General features: G+C 41.3%; 1 protein-coding gene across 2 annotated transcripts in view; it reads left to right on the top strand.

The window, feature by feature from the left end:
- Positions 1-25519, top strand: part of ZFAT (zinc finger and AT-hook domain containing) — a 121499-nt gene that overhangs the window by 11452 nt on the left and 84528 nt on the right. For both annotated transcript variants that reach the window (XM_026703688.2, XM_087931734.1), the window contains exon 3: positions 12524-12790. In XM_026703688.2, coding sequence (XP_026559473.1) covers positions 12524-12790 — 267 coding nt within the window. The remainder of the gene's footprint in view (positions 1-12523; positions 12791-25519) is intronic.

Raw genomic sequence — 25519 nt, 5'->3', positions numbered from 1 at the left:
TTTATAATGGCAAATTAACACTGATGTATTAGCCCAAAAGCCATACAGCACAAAGGTTGAGTGGCTTAGCCGGTGATTGTTGTCCTAGCTAAACAGGATGACAAATACAATTTTCCTTTCATTTCTAAGAACGGTATTGTCCCTGGCACTAAAATGATCAGAGGCTGGATGGCAGCTGCTAAGCCCTTTTCTGATGTTTGGTTTTAATATCACAGCTGGGTCGAAGGGAAGGACAAAGCAAAAAATAAATAAATAAAAGTTGCACAACTGATAAGCAAAGCCCTCTGCAGCTCAACTGTAGTGAGAGAGACAACCGATGTTATAAATCAAGCACCTCCATTATTGTAGAGCAGGTAGCCAGACAGCATCTAGCATATGTCTTGTAAGTTTTATAGACCGGCATAGAATCATACACTAGAATCGTACAATAAAGGGCCTTGAAGGCCTTCGGTGTTGTGGTTCGCTGGAAGCCAGTGCAGACGGCAGCAGAATCGGACAGTGGGGAGGAACGGGGATCAGTCTGGGAGTCTGGGGAGGACTCGGAAGAGGGTCATGTGTCCAATGCAGAGACAGGGCCAGAACCATCTGGAAGTGAGGTGCTGCCTTCGGAGCCTTTGGAGTATGGCAGCAGTGAGGCAGAGCACCCAGGGGAGCCTGTTCCCAGTGCGCATGTGCGCAGAGCTGCTAGAAGGTGAGAGCAGCCGAAACAAAAGGGGCAAATTAGGAGTAAGGCTGGGAGGTGATTGCCCCTCCCATAAGGGCTAAAAGTCAGGCCTAGATGATGAAACCTTTGCAGGAAGCAAAGTAGTTTGATCGGTTCCGAGTCATCCTTGAAGCTCTGTGTGCACTTTGTTCTTCGTTTGGCTTTTTATAGTTCATTTGGCTCTTCTGTTGGCAGCAATTCAAAGGAAAGAAAGGTGGGTGCTTCTTTAGAGGGGCTATTTGGGATTCATTATAGGCTGGGAATGAACATAATTCCCAGTGTTGAAATAAAACAAGAGTTGTTTTAACTAAGCATGTGCTTAATTACGGTCTCAGGAAGCCTTGGTCAGAACATTCCAGTCCAACCACTTGATGCAGTACAGGAGTCTACATTTCTAAAAGCTGATTTTATTTGCCATTTTTGCTAACTTACTGTACATTAAAGGAATAGATATTATAATACCATAACACTTCTTCAGACATACCTTATTATTATTATTATTATTATTATTATTATTATTATTAAACTGAGACAGGCTGTGGTTCACAAGTGGCAATTGGTTATGTTTTCCATATACTGGAGGTTACAGCATTGCTGGGTTCACCCAGTGTGTAAAATTAGGCTAAATCTAACTGAAAAGTTAAAGTTGACCACAAGTGAGAAACGCAAGCACTGTTTCTTAATGGTTGCATGACAGCTGAAGTGCCAGCTTTGCTAATTAACACTGTGCACCATTATGGCAAGAATTGATGCAATAAATCTGTCTGGCCATTGATATGTTCAAAAGATTAGCTGTTGGAAATCTAATTAATGTATTATAAAACTCTCAGTGGTTTTCTTTGCACAAATCAGATGGAAACTTCTATACTGTGAACATCCTGATGGAGCCAAGCAAGGCTACGAAAGTGTATTTTAACTTCCATTTCAACTTTCTTCAGATATTCTCTTATATACACTAAACTCTTGTGCTGAACGCTGCCTCTTATGAGCACAGTTGAGCCCAAAATTTCTATGTGGTAAGAGAAACACTTGTTAAGTGAGTTTCCCCACTCCCCATTTTACAAACTTCCTTGCCACGCTTGTTAAGCGAATCGCTGCAGCTGTTGAAGTTCGTAACATGGTCATGGAGTGAATCTGGTTTCCTCATTGACTTTGCTCGTCAAAAGATTGCAAAAGGGAATCACATGACCCCAGGACCCTGCAAATGTCATAAATATGAGTCGGTTGCCAGTCATATGAATTTTTTTTCATATGGAAAAAGAAAGGAATTCCTAGTGAAGTTGAAGTAATAAATAACATTTTGACTTGTGCTGAAATGGATAGGCTAACGCCAGAGATGAAAAACAAGGATGAATCGAAATATTATATAATTTGGAATAGATTGTACTATGGGTGGGGACAGAAAGGAAGGGTTGAAGTTTGAAAAGAATTGTTAAGGGGACATTTCTGATCACAAGACTTAAATTATATCAAGAGTATTGAAAGATATAAATAAGGCCAGTCCAGGGGAGGGATTCAAAATTTTTAACAACCGGTTCTGTGGGTGTGGCTAGGTGGGTGTAGTCATGTGACTGGGTGGGTATGGCTTTTTCTGTTTTCTTTTTTTTCTGTTTTTTTCAACAACCCCCCCCGGCCAGTTTTTAAGCCTCTTGAGGGGGTCGCTTTTGCTCCCAGGAGGCTTCCCTGGGGTCCAGGAAGGTAAAAAACAGAGCGCAGGGAAGGCATGCAGCACAAACTATGCTCCGTTTTTGGGCCTTCTGGGCCTCAGGGAAGCCTCCTGGGCAAAGCCAGTAAGACAGCGAGCGGGATAACAGCTGATCATTGGAACAGCTGATTGTTGGGAGGAAAAAGAAATACCTTAAGGAGTGATTGGGTGGGGGAGAACGCAATCAGCGATGTCGCGCATGTGCGATAAGGACATGGGTGGAAAGGGGAAAGGCGGGTGGGGAGGGGCGGGGCCAGCCAGGGGCAGGATTTGCTGGTTCTCCAAACTGCAAAATCATAACAACCGGTTCTATAGAACCAGTCAGAACCGGTAGAATCCCACCCCTGGGCCTGTCATATGAATTTTTGGAGATGCCGCAATGGTCATAGGTGTGAAAAACAGTCATAAGACACTTTTTGTCAGTGCCGCTGTAACTTCAAAGGGTCACTAAATGAACTGGTGTAAGTCGAGGACTACCTGTATGAGAAGTATGACTGCTGCCACAAAAAAAGGAGAATGTGATTTCTCTTTTGTGTGCTTTTCCACTGGCAAAACATTTTTTGCATGCTCTTTGTATAGGAAGGCATGCCAAATTAAATACTAATAAAATGGAATGAGCTAATTTAGCTCCTCATGTTGAAGCTTATGGGACTGTCTCTGTCTGGTTGTTTCTGCCCAGCCATTAACATTAACGTGGGAATGTTTGTTTGCTTCATTGGATAAGCTCTGCCATCTTACATCATCTTGGAGACAATGCATTTTTGGTGGCCCCTCCAGCTTTCTGGCATAACACCCTTCTGAAATCAATCCAACCCCAGCCCTATTGTGTTTTTAAAAGCCTTGAAGATAAGGCTTTTTCAATAGGTCCTGGGAGGAATGGATTGTGATCTCTTTGTGATGGTTGCTTTGTATGGTTTCGTAAATTATACATGCTGTTTTTCCTGATATGGATGTTTTATCCTTATGATCGTTGCTGTATGTGTATGTGTGTTTGCTTGTTTTAAGTACTACACTCTGTAAACTATCTAGAGTTTCAAAAGTGATTGAGGCAGCCTCTAGGTTTGATTTCACTTATAAATAAAATGAAATCTGGCCATCATTGGTTGTGTGAACAAGCCATCATACAAGTAGGACACATTTGTTTGAGTGTATCGTGTTATGCAAATATAGCAATTGTATTTTGCTCACTAGGATTTAGGGTTTAGTGTGCAGGATCTGTTCTGGTCTATGAAAAAATTCCTAGGTCCATGCAACACTTTTTAATTCTTAACTCCTGGTTAACAAAGCATAGTTTTTGTATTTATTCAGTTATGTTCCAAGAGGAGAATTATTCTCCAAGAAATAAATAATACTATGATATAATGCAATGGGCTTGATGTATATACCATATGATAATTCAATGGGTATCCATTTCCTTTTAGCCCAAACCACTGTGTGGTGCAATTCAGCCAATATTTGTCTTATCAAGAGTAAAAGGCAGTTCCTGCAAAGTGGCTGCATTAATGAACAACAGTAACAACTTCACCCCAAATCTTTTTTTTTATTTGTCTGAAAAGAAAAAAAGGTCCATATACACCTTCCTTATATCCATTCTTAGCAATAGAAGTCTCTGTGTGACCATGGAGAAAAATAGAAGGAGTGATTGCTAGCAGTGTTGCCCAGGCTACTGCCAGAAAGATGGGATAAAAATTTCATCAAATAAACGTCTGTGTTTGGAAGTGGCCATCATGGGCTCCAGCTTACTGCTAGTCTGTTGAACATGCATAAAAATAGCTGAATCTGCTGGGGTTATGTATGATTCTGCCTGAAGGGCAACCTCAGTATGATTCTGCTATTCATGAATTGTTAGCTTGCTCTTTCAGCTTCCTCCTTCACCGTAGTTGAGGTGGTATTTCTTCTTTGAGGGTGTGCTGGCTACGGTCAAGACTTTGCACCTCTCTTCTTGCACCCCTGAGCCCCTTCTGCAACCCTGCATCTGTTCCAGGCACCATCTTAATTCCTAGGTTGCCACCAGTGGTTGTATGCTACCGGTTCGGACCGGTTTAGCTAAACCGGTAGTAAAAAAAGAAAAAGAAAAAAAAAGGCCTCCCACGATCAGCTGAGAGGAGGAAAAAAAAAATCCGACAATCAGCTGAGAGGAGAAAGAAGAGAAAAGCGCAAGATTGGCCCTCCCATCCACTTTTGCACTTTTCTCCTTTATCCTCTCAACTGATTGGCGCTGCGGGCCTCAGCTGGTGTGGGGAAAGCTGCGGGCGCATGTTAGGTGCATGCATGTTAGGTGCGCGTGCATGCACAGGTGATTTCTGAACTGGTAGTAGAACAGGCAGGATCCCAATCCTGGTTGCCACCATGCTTGGGAAGATGCCACAGCAGAGTTGGAAAGAGTCCTAAACGGGACCTCACCTCCACGCTTTGCTGCAGGTGTCACCCTCCTGTTTGTGGACCCACATGGAGGATTAATTCTCTTCCATCAGGGACCTGCAGTTGGGCCAAGTCAGACAACACCCATCATTCTCAACTACCAAGGAGAGAAGCAACCAGAAACTAAGGAGAAATATCTTGACAGATAGAACAATTAGTCAGTGGAACGGGTTGCCTTCAGTCTTTTGGGGTGCTCCTTCATTGGAGGATTTTAAGAAGAGATTGCACGGCCATTTGTCTGAAAGAAGAGACTAGCCAGTCACTTGTCTGAAATGGTATAGGATCTCCTGCTTGAGCAGGGGGGTGGAGTAGAAGACCTCCAAGGTCCCTTCCAGCTCTGTTCTGATCTGATGAATGAATGGAAGGGTATAGGGCAAGGTTTCAAAGCAGGATGTCAAACCCAATTGTATTGCGGGCCATATCACAACATATTGGGATGTTTTTTTGCCTTTGCAGAGCCGGGATGATAGGTGCCAGTTTGATAGGCCTGGTATAAGGTTTTCTGCTTGAACAGGGTTGGACTAGAAGATCTTCCAAGGTCCCTTCCAACTCTTATTCTACAACTCTAGGATGTCCTGCAAACTCAACTGGCGAGGCAGACTTCCCTGTTAGAAGGGAATCTTAACTGGTTTGCTTAGCGGCCTTCCCCTACGCGAGATCCAGTGCTTATACGGAACCATAGTTTCCACCTCAAGAAATTCATAGAAGTGTAGTTGCTGTTTCTCTGGCAAATTTGAAGTAACTAATAAAGGACAACATTGGTACCTCGGGGATTGAAATGAGGGCTCTTTGGTGCTCTCTGAGCTTTCTTCTTGCAGATGTTTCATGGTCCAACTAGGTAACATCATCAGTGATTGTTCAAGTTGCATCTTGAACCATACATTTTTTCCCCTCCCAAATATACAGTATAAGTTCCTAGTCTTCAGATTGAAGACCAAGTGAAATCACGTTCTGCTAAGATATTTTATTTAATAGCTGGAACGGTAAAATAGATAATGGGCCAGAAGACACTGAGATGGTTTGATTGATGGGAGAGCGCAGGGTTCTGCATGAGATAATCTACATTATGATTGGTTGCTTGGTGTAATGGGGGAGTTTCCCTTTTTCCCTGCCTTTTTTCTTCTGTGTGCTCTGTGATGATTTTACCTCATGATGTATTGATGTGTCCGACTATAATAGAACCTCTGGTTGCGAATGCTTCTCTTCACGACCAAATCGGGTGACGACCAAATTTTTTTTACCTCTGGTTGCAAACGGATGCTCGTGTGGCGACCAAACACAGCCACCGCGATTTCCCCTTCCACGTCGATTTCCCCTTCCACGTCATTTTTTTTTAACATGCATGCACTTCCAGTGACAACCAAATCAGGTGATGACTGAATTTTTGGAATGGATTACGGTCTTCACCTGAGGTTCTACTGTATCTTGTTTGACGTAAATATAGATGTGAAATTTATTTATTATTTATATAAAACTGCAAGTTTGGGTCAGCCTTTCTGACTACATTTGGACACCGGCTACACAATTCCCTGACACATTCCTTAAATTATTGTGATTTTGCACAGTGGCTATTCAGAGTGGCATACTAATACCGAGCCTTATAAAAATTAAAACTTTGGCAGGGTTGCAACTTTTTTGATGTTAGCAAAGCAGGTAATGTTATAGTGAGAAGCACAGCCTGTCAGTAATTCAGCAAAACTTGCTTGTGTGAGGCTCTGTGTCTGAATACACACACACACACACACACACACACACACACACACATTTCAGTCATTTATTTCCCCTTATACATTCGGAATAAATTATTGACGAAATTCAGTATTGCAAAAAGCAAGCATGTCTTGATAAATCACCAGGGAATAATAAAAGCCTTTAATGCAACGTCCATTATTTCGCAGTAACATTTAATTCCTCACCCAACTCATCCCTTGCCAGTGTATGCATGCTAAAATAATGTAAGTTATTAGCAAATGGTTGGTTGATGCTTGAATGAAAAAAAAAGTATATTTAAGGGAAAAACAACATAATAGCTTTCTGCTTAGGGTAACTCATTCATTTTTCTGATCCCTTCATTTTTTAAAAAAGGTCATTTCAATGAATTGCCCAGAAAGGGATGTTTTTCTCAAATTTTTGAGAGAAGAGGCAGTGCAGCAGGACACTGAGTGAGTCAGTTTTCCTAGCAGGCAGATGAATTTTGGATGAGGATCTTTCTTCTAAGCCTCATCATGAACAAACAGTAAAAACTATTTTATTAAAAAAAATGAGGGAGTCTTAGCTAGACTGATAATGAAAGGAAGACTAGCCAGGGAAGTCATAGATTGGGACTGAAAAACAGGAAGGCTGAGGTTATCTCTTTTCCTTTTTTTTAAATAATACTTTTTGTTGAAGTTTAAAATCACAAAGATAAAAAAAAACCAATACAAGCTAAGAAAACATGAGCAAGAAAATACAGTGCAAAAAGGAGAAAAGAGAGGAGGGGGGATGGATGAATGAAAAACCAGTACAAACCAAGAAAAACATAAATAAGACAATGTAGTGCAAAAAGGAAAAAATGGGCAAGAGGAGGATGGATGGATGGATGGATGGATGGATAGAACTTCCCTCTTCATCAAGAATAAGTCTAAACATTTTTTATTTTTGATATATGTTGTTCTGGATAACCTCTGTCCCCTTCGTATGACAGCACAACAGGCATTCAGGGTATGGGTGTATGTGTGAAGAGTTTTTGGACTCTCACACTGGATTTCTGTATTTTTTGAATTTGAAAAATATCTGGAGTTTATTTCTGTTGAATTTTTCTTATAACCTTGTATTGAAATATAGAGGAAAACGTATCTTCTTTGTTCCCTGATCAAGTTTCAAATTAAAATGGCTGAACACTGGCTGAAACTTAAGAAAGGAGCATGGGGGAATATGCAGCTCCTAGCAAAATTTCTCTTTTAAAAATCTTGATAAGATATAGTGATTTTGCAAGAATACAATAAGCCTAAACATTTCCAATAGTTTAACTTTAAACAAATAAATCAGTTTCATAATTCTTTTCCTTTATACCTTACTGTAATATTTTCCTCTAAATATTATATATATATAATATATTTAGAGGAAAATGTTTCGGTAAGGTGTAAAGGAAAAGATACACACACACGAGACGTCCGGTTTGAGCTTCTTCCGCGACAGACCGAAAGCTCATCTCTGCGAGGCTTTGATCTGTGCTTGCCGCTGGAGCGCCCCGAGCCAGCTGGTTTTGGGGCTAAGGCACCCCGTGGAGGTGGTGAATAGGGGAGAGACTGCCTGCAGGGTTGAGGAGAGCCGCATCTCTCCTCCCCAGCTGGCCATTACTCCCTTTTCCAAAGGCAGTTGCAGGCGGTGGTCAGAAATGGCCACCTCAAAGAAGAACTCGGCCAGAAAAGAATGTGCAGGAGGAAGATAAGAGGAGAAAGTTTTGGTTGACCGGGTCAAACAGCAAAAGCAACAAATAAGGTACCCTGGAACTGAAACTATTAAACAACGATAACATTGTTCCCTAAGAAGATTTTTAAGCTGCGAAGGAGAGAGAAAAGGGAAAAGATTTGGTTTTTTTTTTCTCCTTTTCCTATACTGGCAGCTAAGAGACTTAAGTAAGAAATTGGAAAAAAAATCCACTTTGACATCAATAGGCATTTAATGCTGAAAATAAAAAGTCAAAGGGATAATAAAGATTTCTGGATAATTAAAAGCTTCTGAAAATAGGAAAGGAGAGAAAAAGAATAAAAGGGTAGGATCTGGAAGGGAGGAGACTGCCTGGAATTAAAAAGAACTTACAGCAAAATCTCAACAAGACTTCCAAAAGATACATTCTAACTGGAATATCGCAACAAAAACCCCAGGAAAAGAAAGTCAAAAAAGAAATAAGAAGATAGAACTTGGGACTATCTGGATTACTTGATGATTTCTGGATTCTTGGTTATTGTTTTGAATGACTAAAATCAATTGGGTGGTTGTTTAAAACTATTTAAAATGACTCCACTTTTAGAAGAGCTGAAAATGGAACTTAAAAAATACAAAGAAGATGCACAAGAAGGGGGAGGTTCTTTTGGCTTCATATTTCAGTTTTTAGAAATGGAGATTTGGAATTATGAGAAACAACAAGAAATGCCTGCAGAACAAGAAGATTGCGACAAAGAAGAAGCCATCTTTAATGAACAAGTAATCTTAGATGGGGGGAAAAAAGGAAAAGAGGGGAAAGAGAATGGAAAGTTTAAGATTGGGAAAAACAATCCCCCCCCCAAAAAAAAAATAGAGTGAAAAATAAGTATAAAATTAGAAAGCAACAGAAGAGGGAAATGCAGAAGAGAGAATTAGAAGTAGAGAGACAAAGGGAGGGAGGGAGAAGATGAGAGGGAAGAAAGAAAGGAAAAGAAGTTATAAAGGACAGAAGCAAAATATAGAGAAACAGGGCCTATTTAGAATTAATGGGGGAAAACTTAATGGAAAAAGGGATTCTGCAAAGGTACATAAGATAGTATGGTTACATTAGAAACAGAAATAATTTTAGAAAATATGAAACAATGTATGATTAAAATGTCTGATAAAATAGCTATCGTAATTCAGTGGAATGCTTGTCAATAAATGTAATAAAAGGTATATTTAATGATTTATAAAACATATGTGAAGAGAAATAAGGGAAAAATTAATTATGGAGATCATATGTGTTTTTATGGAAGTATGATATTTAATTGAAAAGAAATGTTAAAGATATTAAGATTTTAATGATTATTAATGATAGAACTGAACTGGAATGGAATGAGGGTTTACAATTACATATATTTACAATTTTTTTAAAAGAATATAGTATGTATTATAAGAATGTACCGAGCAGAATTCGATTGGAAGTTATGTATTAGGTATTATATTGAAGGTCATAACCTTAAGGTATATATTGAAGTTTAAATGAGTTGAATGGATATAATTTAAAGATATAAAGGTGTCATACTCCAATTAGTAACTACAGGAGAAAAATTGTTTAATGAGAAAAGATAATATGAAATTGAAACAGAACAGACAAAAGTATAAATATAATGATTTGAATTGAGATGAGATAATCAAAATAAAATTGAGAAAATTAAAAGAGGGGGAAAATATATAGAAAATGTAAAATAGTATAAGATATGGAATAGAATACAAAAAGGAGCATGAAGTTGAGTTTTGTGTCTGCATAAAGAAGTTCAACCTGGGACTATGCTATTTTCAAAAAAGATGTTTTACTTATATTTTGTATGTGTGAAAACCCAAATAAAACTTTATTAAAAAAAGAAAAAGAAAAGTTACACACACGCACACAAAACTTCTCCTCCCATGTCTTATAAACAAATCTTTAAACTTCATCTGTCAAAGTTAATCGAGAAAAAATCCATTAAGAGCAACTCAAAAAAACAAATTGAAAATATTAATCTTTAATCCCTTCAAATAATACACCACAAATTAATTTCTGATCATCTTCTTTTCATCTCCTCTGAGCTATAATAGCTTTTCACTTTCTCTGTCAATACAATGAAACTCTTTTTCCTATATCTTATCCATAAACAAGTCTCATTCACTCCTATTCAAAGAAATCCCATTAAAACTGCTAGAAAAAAGAGAGGCTCATATATAGTTTAACCTCAAATAGGCCCACTTTGTAAACCTTAATTTATGTTTTAAGGGTTTTAATTATTCCTTTTAGGTAATATCCTAAAAGCTGGTATTTTTTTTATTTTCTCCTGAATTCCTTCATAATATGTATAACACATCTTTTCGTAAATCCAAAGTAAGGAAATTATCATAGCCAAGTCATTTTTCTGAGTTAAAATCCACATATCCAAGTCATTATTCTGGTTTATTATTTGCAAGTCCTTTTTGACTATGGAAATCTCAGCTAGTTTCATTTGTTAAGCTTTGTCAATATGCACTCTTATCTCTTTTAAGCCATTTTTATTATATCAGTCTAAAGAGTAACTTCTGAGTACATTGTTGCCAAATATCCTTAAATTCCTCCAGTGTTAAAATAGTTTTTCTCCATTCTGTATTAGTGGGAGTTTTTTTTAATCATAATCTTTAATTCTTTCTGGTTGCCTCTAGTAACTCAACCTCAAGGTCTGTTCTTACCATGTTTTCTTTTCAAACAGAATATTTCCCAGGAAGAGATTTCTGACTCTTAAGCTCAGATATTTTAATAAGATTTTAAAAACAACAACAACAGGAAATATGCTTACAACTTTTTCAAAATCTTGTTTCCAGTCAATCTGGCCCCTTAGTTTGTTTAAATGCTTTCCAAAATCAACATTCTAATCAACCCTTTACTGCTTCTTTCCAAATTAAAACAAAAAAGTTTTTAAGTTTTCAAACTTACATAAATCTCCTTTCACTGCCGGGTTGGAGGAAAATAACTCAGTGTAATAAAATTTATCTTTCTGGAGGTTTTAATGGCCAAAAGGCAATTTATAGGCTATTTCCGATAAATGTGATTAAAAGGGGAGATAGGCAAACCCAGCATGCTTATAAAAAGCTCCAACTGTGGCTTAGGCTGGGGAGGGGGTGTCTCCAAATTTCACAACCTTAAGACGTGTGGACTTCAACTCCCAGAATTCCCCTGGCTAAGAAATGCTTAGGCAGAGTTCCACTTTCAACCCCAAATGTCTGCTTCACTAAAACCTAAGCCATCTTAATCCATCATTTTTCTCCACAAGTCTCCCTGAGATATCGCTTTTCCATACACTGTTGGGTTCACGTGTTGCACCAAGCCTTGTTTTTTGGGGGGTGTATTTTGTAAACTCAGCTGATGAGGTTCACATAAATCACAGCTCACAGTTCTAGATTGTAGGTTGGGTTAACTCGAGATGCTTAAGCCAAACCGAACCAAACTCTGATTTTGGCTTCCTGCACTGTGTGTGAATCCAGTTGGTTTGGCTCCCAATTGTTTCTTTTTTGAAAAATCTGTTCCTGAAAGAAACCTTAGATGGGTAGTTTTGGAATAAGTGAAATATCAGCTCATTCACAAGGCCTGCAACATTTTTACCATGTTTTTCATTCTTTAAATAGAATTAACAGAGTTGGAAGCTTGGAAGCCTTTCAGTCCAATCCCCTACATAGCAGAAGATCCTATATTATTTCAGACAAGTGACTGTCCAGTCTCTTCTTAAAAGCCCCCAGTTTCCATCCATTGTTTCTTGTCTTGTCTTCTGGTCCTTTGGAAAATAGGTTGATACCCTCCCCATCTTTGTGCTAGCCCCTCAAAGATTGGTGCATTCTCTTACAAATCTTTATTCTTCCAGATGCAAGTGGCATATTTTTCTTAGCCATTTCCAGCCTTCACTGGTATTTGAGTCTCCATCTTCCCTTAAAGTGGTAATTGTTAAACGCTAATGCTGATTCATAAGGAAGAAGCTCCGTTATTTAGATTTTACCGTGACTTGTCGCTAATGCAACGAATGTCTAGAATGTATAATGAGTCTTTGAGTTAAGTTGGAAAATAGTTTGGTTTGCTTCATAATTTAAGTGGCCACCCTGTAATAAATATAATCTGAAAACACTTGGCTGTATAAAATCGTTTGTAGTGAGAATCTCCTGGAATGTCTTTGTGGCGAGTTCATTCAATAAACACTCATTAAAGCTCAGAATAACCCTCTAAGGTGGTTAATGTTAATGTTAATGTCTCTCTTGTTCCCTACTCCCAACAGAACTGCTTGTAGTAAAGAGGAAGAGAGGAAGACCCAAAGGATCAACCAAGAAATGTTATGTTGAAGAAGAATCAGCTGAAAGCGCTACCTCTGCTCCCAGTGAAGGTGTCCAACCAGGACCTGAAGAAGGAGGAGAACTGGTGGATGTTCACGCAGACAACTTAGAATGCCGGAAGTGCAACCGGAAGTTCTCTAATTCTCGACAGCTACGAAAGCACATCTGTATTCTTGTTAAGAATGAAGACTTGGAAGAAGAAGATGATTCAGGTGAGCACAAGTGTGTTGAGGTGCATGATTCAAAGACAAGTGAAAAAGTAGACACATAGAAAGCCACCTTGTTAGATTTATGTATTTATTAAGGGAATTGATATGGCTACCCAACTCAGTCAAACTGACTCTGTGCAACTTATAAAAATAAATCCCCTGTACAAAAACCTAATAAAGCCCCACTCCCCTGGCAACAAAATCAAACCACCCACTTGATCGGCTTTGCATGAGGTCCCCTTGGCCCAGTGGAAAAACCATATCTTCAGGAGCTTTTGAAAGAGTACCAAGGTGTGCACGAATCCTATTTCTGTTGAGATGATGTTCCACAGTGAGGGAGCCACCACAGAGAAAGCCCTTCTTCTTGGTCCTGTCATGCCCCTGTCAGAATCTGACTCGGAGGGGGAAACTGAACAGCTGACAGGGTGTGGGAGTGTGGCTCCGTTGGCTATGGAAGAAACTGGGGAAGGGCAAAATCCGGCTGGGCACAGCAGGGGAGAGGTGGAGCAAGGGAGAGGGAAGTCAGAGGAAGACTCAGGCCCACCCCCCCTCTTCATCCTAGGGCACGCAGGGAGGAACGGAGAAGGGATCAACGTGAGTTGCATGTCTTACAGGGGAGGAAAGGGCCCTGATTGCCTTCATTATCCGCAGCTGGGAACACCAGTGTATAAAAGAGGAAGCTACGCACAGCAAGTTGTTGGGAGCAAGCGTGACTTTATATTGTACTGCCATGGCTTATCTGTGTTCCTGGCGTCTTCCCAACTGTGTGAGTTTTGCCATGTTTTCAAGTCTAAAATTCCTTCTCCTGCCCTATTAAGTTAATTACTTCAACTTGGTTTGTTTGGATTTTTAGTTACAGTTTGTGTGTACCTTGTTTTGGACTGAATTTTCTACAGTCAAAGGCTGTTCCTGGGAGAATTTTTCTCCAGCTGAAGGTAACCTGGACATTGGGGGCAAAGTTGGAGATAATAAAGGGACTCTTACTGCTTATCTGACTGTGTTGCCTTTTTGCCATGCCCCGGGTCATCACAGTCCCATTAAATGGATTTTTTTAGGAGAGGAGATCCATAACATAGCCTCCCTTCCCATTCTGATGGGTCAATTAGATATAACTGGGAAAAGATGATAAATAAATGTGTGCCCCCCTGTTTTGGAGCAGCTGGCCAGCTAATAAAGTAAAGTTTTCCCTGTCAGTCGTGTTCAACTCTAGGGCATGTTGCACACCTGTTTCTTGCCCAAGAGAGCTCACAGCATTGACTCCAAGCCGAAGCTCACAAAACTCTGTTAGCTTCCCACGGAAGTGGTACCTATTAATCTACTCGCATTTGCATGCTTTCAAACTGCGAGGCCAGCTTATACTTTAGGCTTTTTCATCAAGACCTTTTAGTTACTAATGAGTAACTAAAAGTAGTCATTAGGAACGAAAGTTACGTAGTACAAATGGCTTGATAGTTTTCAGAGCCATCATTCCTTTCTCTTTCTCTCTCTTTCTCTCTGTCTCTGCGTGTGTGAATATGAGCATGTAACTTTTCCCCACTCCTTTGTTCTTTAGTTCATTCCCTAAACTGGCCCACGTTGAGACTTATCCCATTTTTATTTCTTTTTACCTGGAAGAGCAAATGCATCATTGATAAACCAGCATTCCCTCTTGAGTTTGGATCAAACTCTGGCACTCTGATCTGGAATGATTTCTACAACAGGCTTTGGAGCATGTCCGTGCATTGATGTAATGCAAGTCTCCAGCTGTTTACAGATGCATCTGTGCCCAGGATCTCACGGCAGCACGAAGGCAGACGTGTGCTCTGTCCCTACCCCTGTCTGCTTTTATCACTTTTGGGAAATCAGATCTGAAGCCCTCCACAGCCTTAGTATATGCAGGTAGTCCTCAACTTACAACCACAACTGAGCCCAAAATTTCTGTTGTTAAGTGAGACATTTGCTAAAAGTGAGTTTTGCCTGATTTTATGATATTTCTTACAGGTGAATCAGTTGCTAAGCATCTTAATTTTGATCACGTGGTCATGGGGATGATGAAAAGGTCACAATTGTGAAAAACGGTCATAAGTCACTTTTTTCAGGGCCGTTGTAAATTCGAATGGTCACTAAATGAACTGTTGCAAGTCAAGGACTATCTATATCAGGTCATCTGTTTTTTTTTTCCATTTATGACAGCTAAGAGGCTGTGCCCCTTGTCGCTTCTGAATGCTTCCTAGGAGTAACACATATAAATGCTTTTTTACCTCTAATTGGGTTTAGTGCCTTCGTTTTAAAAATAAATACTCTGTGCATTAAATAAATTAGGTGCATCTTATCCCAAGTGCTTGTTAAAAACACAAAAAGTCTGAAGTAGTGACTGGGAAGGGAAACCCTTTTGTTTTGTTTGTGTGAGTGTGTGTTTGTGGTTGTGGTTTTTCTTCTTCTTTTGTTTCAAAAAAAGAGGGTTAGCAGGTTTTTCCAGCCAAAATAAGATTTCTCCTTTGCTAAAAGTATCAGCATCTCTATACCCTAGTAAAAGGAAGGGGGAAACTGCTCATCGGACAAAAGCCAACACATGATTGCATGTAGGGTGGGAAATTGTTAGTTTTCTTCTTCTCTCCAACCCGACCAAAAGGCTTCGGCAAGGAGACCGGAGGTTGGAAAGAACTGGTGTAAGAAAGAACTCGACTCTGTCCATGAGCAGGATCAACCTCCCAACAGCTGAACAGAACTGGATGGAATTCGGTGTGTATGGTTGGGTGAGGAACCTGACAAAACAAAGGCCAAGTGTGAAAATGGGCCAGATCTAGCTAGTAATTGTGAAGAAACAAACAAACGGATCAAAAAAAGCCAGACAGGAAAGATATCCCAGAAGTAGCTTGGAAGGTTGTTGAATGCTGAACTCTAAAATCACCACCTCCTCTCCTCCTCCTCCTCCTCCTCCTCCTCCTCCTCCTCTTCTTTTTCTTCTTCTTTTTTTAGCGCCCACCCACTGCCTCCCATTGCGCTCATAACACAAATACAGATACACATAGACGTATCGTCAGGTGAGATGATCAGAAACACATCCAGGAATGTGTTCCTTGCAATTGTATATATATATAAAAAAGCATCCGTAATGAAGTGCCTCCCTATACGGAGTTTGGTGCCAACCTCTGGATTTCACCTAGTGGTTTAATAGCACGGAAGAGCGTGCAAAGCACAAGACAATTAAATGCAGAAATTTGATTGAACTCTCATGATGCCCAGCTAGGGCTTCACGGCTGTATTCACATGGTAGAGAAATCCTACAGGTCCGGTTTCTGAAATTATTTCTGACCTCTTTCTGACCCCCAGCAGTGGCTATAGGAGATTCTGCATTTGCTTCTGGATAGCAAGCAAGCGTGCGCGCGCACACACACACACACACACACACACACACACACAAACATACACGCATAAACATACACACTTTCTCCCTAGGGGCTAATCAGTATGCTTAGGTATCTATCTGTATAGGTAGTCCTCGACTTACGACTATAGTGGAGTCTGCCCATCCAGTGGTGGGATTCAATTTTTTTTTACTACCGGTTCTGTGGGCATGGCTTGGTGGCTGTGGCGTGAGTTGGTGGGCATGGTGTGGCTTGGTGGGTGTGGCAGGGAAAGCATACTACAAAATCCCCATTCCCTCCCCACCCCACTAACCTGCTTTCCAGCTCCGTTCTCCTGTTCAGGGCAACCAAAGGAGACCCAGCCGATCAGCTGGGACTCAATGGGAGGCAGAGAATGGATGGGGGAGGGGCCAGTCAGAGGTGGTATTTGACGATTCTCCAAACTACTCAAAATTTCCGCTACCGGTTCTCCAGAACCCGCTGAATACCACCTCTGTGCCCATCATGGTTGTAAATCATTCTAGCCATAGGATGGGTCAATCATGTGACTGATTATTCTTACAACCTTTCATAAAGGCAATCATTAAGCAAAATGTTTGCTACGAGACAATTTTGCCAAATATCAGAAGTAAATGCTGGGTTTCAGCAAAAATATCCTAAACTATGGTCAGGTAATCCACAGGACACTGTAAAGGGCCATAAATGCAGGCTGCTTTCTGGGTGGCCAAAATGTAGTCATGTGACTGCAGGGATGGTGGCCATCAAATCTTCAGCACTGGGTCATTAGTACCTTTTGAGGAGAGGTCCATTGTAACTTCAGACAGTTGCTAAGCAACCAATCATGTCAAGTTCTATCAATACATGCCTTAACTTAAGCCCATCTCTCCTTGGCTCCCTATACCTACAAATATAACTGACAGGTAAATGCCCTGGAGTTACCACATGCATACATTGAAATACAATCCTGCGGAGTTTTAAGGTTCAGAAGTTGTTTTGGAATGCAAAGCTTTTGTCCTTCATTAAACTCAGTCGCGTGTAAAGCTGGGCTTTACATTCTTAGGCTAGTTAAGTTTCAGCTATGTTATGAGCATATACGCTGGCTTTATAAATCTTTTATTTGAATTCCTAAGCCTTGAACGCCAGAACCTGCCAGCACTTCTCCTTCACATGCTGAAGAATTGGCCTTGAAGGAAAGTGCAGAAGTTTAAAAATAGAAGTTATTATTTATGTATGTATGTATGCGTGTGTGTGTGTGTGTGTGTGTGTGTGTGTGTGTGTGTATGTATGTATGTATGTATGTATGTGTGTGTGTGGGTGGGTGTGTGTATGTATAATACATGCATGTCTGTCTGTCTATCCACTTACCTATACATTCATCCACATCTGTCTGTCTGTCTGTCTACCTATCCATCCATCCACCCACCAACCTGTCTACCTACCTACCTACCTATCCACCCACCCACCATGTCTGTCTGCCTCTTTATCATAATTTATATCCATCCATCTCTCTCTCTCCCTATCCATCCATCTCTCTATCTCTGTCACTATCTCAATCCATCCATCCATCTATCTTTGTCTGTCTGTCTTCTCTGTCCGTCCATCTCTCTAGATCTCTATATCTATCTATCTATCTATCTATCTATCTATCTATCTATCTATCTATCTATCGCTTGCCTATTAGAGTCATGGTAGTCGTTAAATGAGGTACCCAAAAGATGACCTTGTTTAATGGCCACAATCTCTGCTTGCTTGTGGTCATTAAGCAGAGCACAGAAGACAGTGCAGGCCTGGGTTCATACTGCAGCACCTCCTCAGCTCACACGTAGCTTGCCCTGAGCCTCCTAAAATTTCCTCCACCCCCCGAGGCATCCATTCTCCACCTCCCACCCCCAAGGCCCCATAGGTAGCAAGTCCAAGGCCTGCAGGAACCAAGCAGGGTGGAATTGTGCGAGAAGATAACAGGGGTTTCTGCAGAAGGTCATAAGGGTGAGCAGATTGCCAAGATACATGACTACCTAAATTATCCATGAATTGAAATATTGGTGTAAGAAACCCTATATGTCCAACTTATAATTCCCTAGCAACATTTTGAGCATGGATGTACTTACAGTCTGGCCAAGCAATTTAAATCTCTTTTCAAAATGCACCGCTTCAATTTTTCTCCTAATACTTGACAATGATACCTACAGTTGTCAATCCAATTACAGTCAAGAGCCTGGGGGAGCCTGGGGGATTTGCACCTGACTACAAATTAATTTGGAGAATTAAATGTGAACTTTTGGTGTTGCGTTGACTCTCAAAGTGAACATTTAACACTTAAGCTTAGGACCTGGGTTTTCTTTGGGGTTCCTTTTGTCAGTGTTTCAGCAGGACTAATGCATGTCTGAATGGGAAATATATTTGCTTGTAAGATAACATGTAGAATGGATCCGATATAAGAACTTCTGGGTGAGGCCAGTACATACCTCTATGTCCCCTCAATGTGCATCATTTCTTAAGTATAAGCCCACTCCTAATTCTGGTCACCCACAGCTTTCCTTTGTAGGTTTTTGTTGTTATTGTTGATTCATAGACCTTCCTTTGAATATATAAGAGAAATATCCACAATCATCATTTCCCGAAAGATGGATGGATGGATGGATGGATAGAAAGATAGAAAGATAGATAGATAGATAGATAGATAGATAGATAGATAGATAGATAGATTTGTGAAAATCATAATTTTAGCTAGACAGTTGGGAAATAGGGTTCTTTCCACAAGAGGTGAACTATGAAATATGTACTAATAGCCAGTTTCATCTTAAAGGTTAATCTGCTGGCTTAGAAAGTGTGAATCCGTGAGTTCTAGTCCCACCTTAGGCATGGAAGCCAGCTGTGTGAATTTGAGCCAGTCATACTGTCCGAGTTCTTGTCACAAAAAGGAGGAGGAGGAAGTCGTATTAGACATTTACGCCATCTTGAGTGATAAAGCAACAAAAGCGGGATAAAAATCTAACGAAGAATCAAAGAAAAATCAGATCCTTGTTATACTCCCCAGGTCAGTTCCAAATTCCACCCAGCATAACATGGTGTTTGCCAGTGTTCGCCTAGACTTTCCCTCTGCAACCCGCAGAGCACAAGATAATAATTTAGCGGAGTGTCAAGAATACAACTTAGAAATATCTAGCTGATCGTCTATTTGTCTCCCGTAAAACAGATAATTAGGGAAGACAACAAGTATTGTTCTCTTATCAGTAGATGGATTAGATAGAGAGCGCCTTGATTTTGCACACTAACCCAACAAAAAACATCTCCCCTGCTGCCTCATAGTTCACTCCAAGGGGCTTGAGAGGAGTTGCTCCACAGCTGTAACAGCAGGAGCGCCATTAACAGCCATTGGTAACATCTGTGTTTGTTGAAGAGGTAAGATAGACAAGCTTTGACTCTGCAGTTTTGGCCCCTGAGGAGGTAGCGCTAACAGACGATGCTTTAGTCTTTCCTGGAAATACTGCTATGCAGGTAGTCCTCGGCTTAAGACCATAACCGAGCCCAAAATGTCTCTTGATAAGCAAGTCTAGCTACTATAATCTACTTCATGTTCTTTGCTTGCAGGGTCAGCAAAATGATTGATTTGTCTGATCGGAGTCATTTTTGGTTATGTGGTTAAAGTGGTTATGGCACCAGACTAGAAATCAGGAGACATTGAGTGCTAATCCCACTTTACACATAAAAGCTTGGTGGGTGACTTTAAGCCAATTACCAGGAGACTGTGAGTTCTAGTCCCGCCTTAGGCATGAAAGCCAGCTGGGTCACTTTGGGCCAATCACCAGGAGATTGTGAGTTCTAGTCCTGCCTTAGGCATGAAAGCTAGCTGGGTCACTTTGGGCCAATCACCAGGAGATTGTGAGTTCTAGTCCCGCCTTAGGCATGAAAGCCAGCTGGGTCACTTTGGGCCAATCATCAGGAGATTGTGAGTTCTAGTCCCACCTTAGGCATGAAAGCTAGCTGGGTCACTTTGGACCAATCACCAGGAGACTTGTGAGTTCTAGCCTAACATTAGGTATCAAAAGCAGCCGGACAAGTTTTGGTCAGTCTCAGTCAGACCTCAAAGGGTTGTTGTTATTGGAAAAATAGGAAGAGAAGGGAGTATTAGGTATATTCACTGCTTTGAGTTTTTTATAGAGCATTGAAGGTGGGATAAAAATCTGGAAAAAAATTCTAGAAGAGGGAAAAATACAGCAAATATCATCTAGGTGCCCAACACCTAGTTGTCATTTACCTTAAAAGGGAGCAAAGCAAATGATTCATTGAAACCGAAATCTCTTGAGTCGTCACTCAGTGTGCTTTTAAAACAATCTTTGGGTTTGTGCAAACCTGATCCAATGATGAAAACCAGTGCCATTTTTATTTTTTTTAAAAAGTCAAAATCTACAAACCCACCAAAAAAGGGCATGTTGGAATCATGACAATTAAAGAGGCCAATATATGTCCTAAACATTCAGCTGGGACCTTCTCCAGTTAAGAATGCATGCTAAGGAGCTGAGTTTCTAATTAGGAACCCCAAAGAGAAAACCTGGATGGCTTGATGAACAGTCTAGCTTGAAATGAAAGCGGTGATTCATGTCTTTGACAGCTAGCTGCCTTTATCATCAGTAGCAATGCAGGCATCCTGCAAATGCCATCTGAATATACAGGCAGCCCAGCATCAAATTACTCTGTGCATGCTGCACTGGATTTAAATCACCTAAATCTGGGTACATGAGGTCAGTTTATTAGTTTGCCAAATCAAAGTGCCAGCTGTTCAAACTGATTGCTTAATGTTCCTTTGCAAAAGGGAGCAGAAGTGAAGACTATTCATCTCAATCAGGCTGCTGCAAGATGAAGAATAAAATGCGATCGCAAAACATTTATTCGAGTCCAACCTTTCCTGATGCTGTATAAAGGCTTTGGGATTTTCCTGGCCATGTTAGCTGGAAATTATGGGTGTTTAAGACTGTCACAGCTGGTTATCCCCAAAAAAGTTTGCTCGGGAGATAGAAGTTAGGAGACAGGAGCACATTTTTTTTTTTTTTGAACAATACGGCTTATTTTCAGGGACGTGTAAATATATGCACATAAACCACATGATATTAGATGCCCTTTTCAGTCCAGTGTATAAACTGGTTAACAACAGAATGAAATGATTATAAAAAAAGATGCTAAGACTCTAATAAGAATGCAGAGAAGAGCAACAAAAATGATAACGGGACTGGAGTCTAAAACATAATGCATTTTTATGAACGATTGCAGGAACTAGATATGTCCAGCTTAATGAAGAAAAGGACTAGAAGTGACATAATAGCAGCCTTCCAATCAGTGGTGGGAAAAAATTTACTACTGGTTCTGTGGGCGTGGCTTGGTGGGCATGGCAGGGGAAGGATATTGCAAAATCCCCATTCCCTCCCCACCCCACTAACCTGCTTTCCAGCTCCGTTCTCCTATGCAGAGCAACAAAAGAAGACCCAGCCGATCAGTTGGGACTCAATGGGAGGCAGAGAATAGATGGGGGCTGGGCCAGTCAGAGGTGACATTTGCCGGCTCCCCGAACTACTCAAAATTTCCGCTACCGGTTTTCCATATCTGGTCAGAACCTGCTGAATATCACCTCTGCTTCCAGTGTTTGAAAGGCTCTTAACAGACTGTGTGTGTGTGTGTGTGTGATCTATTCTCCAAAGCACCTGTGGGCAAGACAAGAAATAAGGGATGGAAAAATTATTAAAGAGAGATCCAACCTAGAATTAAGGAGGAATTTCTTGACGGTGAGAACAATTGTTCAGATGATTGTTCAGAAATGTTAGGTGCTATATCATTGGAGGTCTTTAAGAACAGATTGGACAGCCACTTGTCCGGAATGGTATAGTGCAGCGGTGGGGTTCCAAAATTTTAGCAATGGGTTCTCTGCCCGGTTACGGGGTGGGTGTGGCTTACATGGCCTCCTGCACCACAGCGGGGGGGTTTTGCCCTCCCTGGGCTCCGGAGGCTGTCTGGAAACTGGAAATGGGCCCATTTCCATCCTCCCCAAACTTCCGGAAGGCCTGTTTTTCACCCTCCTCGAGCCTCCGTGTGCGCCCTGCACTTACCTGCATCCAAAATAGGCCGCGTAGGGACTCCATGGAGGGGGGGGAGTGGTAGGCAGGGCCCGCCAGGAGTGGGATTTGGGGGGTTCTCCAAACTGCACAGAATCTTAGCTAGGGGCTCTCCTGAACCCCCAGCAGCCCACCCTGGTATAGTGTCCCCCTGCTTGAGCCGAGAGTTGGATTAGAAGTCTTCCAAGGACCCTTCCAACTCTGTTATTCTGGAATTGTGTAATCTACTACTAAAAATCGATTTTATATAGATTGTTCTCGACTTAACAATGGATCTGGGAAAGGGAATTTGCAACTTAGGTTAAAGTTCCAACAATTGGCACCCCCTCCACGGTCATGTGACCAAACTTTGGCTGCTCAACAACATGGCTGCATTTAGGGCCGCTTGGAGGATCCTATGGCAATGTAGCCACTGTTAGAATTCTGACACTTAACCTCATTTAAATCATGAGTCTCGAGCCAAACTCCAAAAAGATTTATTGGGAGTTAGAAGACACAGCACTGCCTGGGCGTAGCCAACCCTGAGACACATCATTCATGGTCACCCTTGACCCTGGGTGTATCATAATTCATATTCTCCAATGGGACACATCCATAGCCAAGAGTCATCAATCATGCTCTCCAGTTAGAATTTTGCGCGACAAAAACCTCGATCACCTAGAAATTATCTTTGAAAACATTTATAGAATGAAAGCTGCCCACTGTTTCCCCCTCCCTTTCTGTTGACAACTCTAAAAAGGTAATAGAAATTTTTTTACGAGTTGACAGCCACATTGTACGATTGGCAAAACCTGTTCTGACCCAAACCATTGTCCAATAAAACAAACAGGAACCAAAGGGAACAGAAACCTTTTAATGATTCTTACGCATCCCTGGTTAAAAGGTCGCTGCAAACTAATGAACTTTGATAAGCACGAGCCTTGCAGGAACTGTGTGAGGCTGCCAAGAATAACAGATAAGGTTACCTAGAGATATTTTACAACACAAGAGTCTTCAAATACCAACTAAGATATTGCAATGTCCACGAGGCTTGAGTTTCAAAACACCTTTGCTTCCTGCAAAGAACGTCTGCTTCACAGCTGGCTTTTATCTTCTTGAAGGAGGGGCCATTATCTTGCAGCCTTACTCCCGAGTCACCCGTGCTGCTGTAACTGCTCCTACGAACAATCCTGCACACACACGCACTTGGCACAGGCTCCTCGGGAACCTCCTCATCGCTGCTGCCAGCCCCCACAATCTCTAAAGGCAGCCGTCCACTCCCTAATGGTCCTGGCCCCTCATCTGAGTCCTCGCTCTCCTCAGCCGTCTGCACCTGCTCCCAGCTAACCACAACAAAACCACAGCTACAGCAAACCATTGGTTCAATGAATGACCACAGCACAAAGGGTTATAAAAGACTCTGCACAGCACTGACAGCTGCCATCTTTGCAGTGCCAACCCGTTTTACAGCCATTATGGTATATGATTGTAATGGGCAGGCTTCATTACGGTCATGAGTTGAGAACTATCTGTTCTCACAAAACTAATCTTATTTGCTTACTTATGACCATTGTGTAAAATTATACCTTGATCAGATTATAACTTGCTGAATGCACAGTAATTCATAATGATAGCCTGCTCAGCTGCTGTAAACTCTCCCAGTACAGGTAAACCTCAATTTACAACAGTTCATTTAGTGACCATTTGAAGTTACAAAGGCCCTGGGGGAAAAAATGACACGTGATCAGTTTTTAAGCTTACAACCATTGGTGCATCCCCATGGTCACAGGATCCAAATTCAGACGCTTGGCAACCGACTCGTATTTATGAGGATTTCAGTATCCCAGGGTCATGTGATCACTTTTTACGACCTTCTGACAAGCAAAGTCAATGAGAAGGCCAGATTCACTTAACAACCTGGGGTAAGGCCATCTCTTAATTCAAACACTTGCAAGCCATTATGATTCAGGTCCGTGTGAACTGGTGTGTGCGGGGGGGGGGGGGGGGGGGGGGGGGGGGGGGGCCCCCCCCCCCCCCCAGAGGGGGGGGGGGGGGGGGGGGGGGGGGGGGGCCCCCGCCCCGGGACCGGGGGGGGGGGGGGAGGCCCATTCACCCCCAGGATACTAACTTTCTTAACACCCTAAATCCCTGAAGAAGGGGGGAAAGTTTGTAAAATGGGGAAAAACTCACTTTTACAAATATTTCACTGAGCAACAGGAATTTTGGGTTGAATTTTGGTCATAAGTAGAGGACTGCCTATACAAATTTACTTTTCTCGATCTAAAGTTTGTCCAACTAACGAACAACGGAGATAAGAGTCTCAAAATGCTTGTGAATTGTTGAGCTTTAATGTCTCCTATCTGTAGACCAGGGACCTCCAAACTCTGCAACTTGAAGATTCGTGGACTTCAACTCCCAGAATTCCTCAGCCAGCCAAGGTTGGAGACCCCTGCTATCGACCACAGCAACTGGGAGATGGACCTCTTCTTCCAGCCTCACATATCTCCACTCTGTGGTTCGCTTATGAAGATGTTGCTGGGAAAACCATGTATTTTTTTGATGAGGGGAAAAGGTCCCGTACATTGTCAGCCCTTCTGGATGTCCTCAGTTTGTAGATCATCCATTTCTGAGGTCCCTGGTCTACAGACAGGAGGAATTAAGCTCAATAAATCACAAGCATTTGGCAACTCTTATCTCCATTGTTTATTAGTCGGACAAGCTTCAAATCTAGTGAAAAAAAAATTGCACAGATAGTCCTCTTATGTCCAAAATTCAGCCCAAAATTCCGATTGCTAAGTGAAATATTTGTTACGTGAGTTTTTCCCCATTTCACGACCTTTCTTGCCCAGGGGAAAAAATGTACAGGTGAGTCCTTTACGTATGTCCAAAATTCAACCCAAAATTACTGCTGCTAAGTGAGATATTCGTTATGTGAGTTTCCCCTCATTTTGCGACCTTTTCTGCCTCTGAAAGAAGGAAGCGTCTTGTCGTTTCATAAAACCGAACAAATAGGTAACTTGCTTTTGTGCTTCATCTGTACAATTTCTTAAACCTTTCAAACACACTGATTAGGCACTGACTACCATGTTGTCAACACCTTCACGAATCTCGGCAGACTGTACTTGCTGACTAATTTTGTCTTTGAGCTGCATTGCCAAATAGATTTGTCCCATATGTCAAATTAAAGCAATTTCTCTACGTTGGCACAGCAGTTGCACATTTATCCTCGTCTGCCTAAAAAAAAACCCCTGAATTTCACCTCTAGAATTTGCTATCTTGTACAAATAATCAATTATGCATAT

This window comes from Pseudonaja textilis, chromosome 3 (genome assembly GCF_049901715.1).
Source record: "Pseudonaja textilis isolate UNSWEBS1 chromosome 3, rPseTex1.2, whole genome shotgun sequence".
Taxonomy (NCBI): domain Eukaryota; kingdom Metazoa; phylum Chordata; class Lepidosauria; order Squamata; family Elapidae; genus Pseudonaja; species Pseudonaja textilis.
This window is presented reverse-complemented; position numbering and strand designations above follow the sequence as displayed.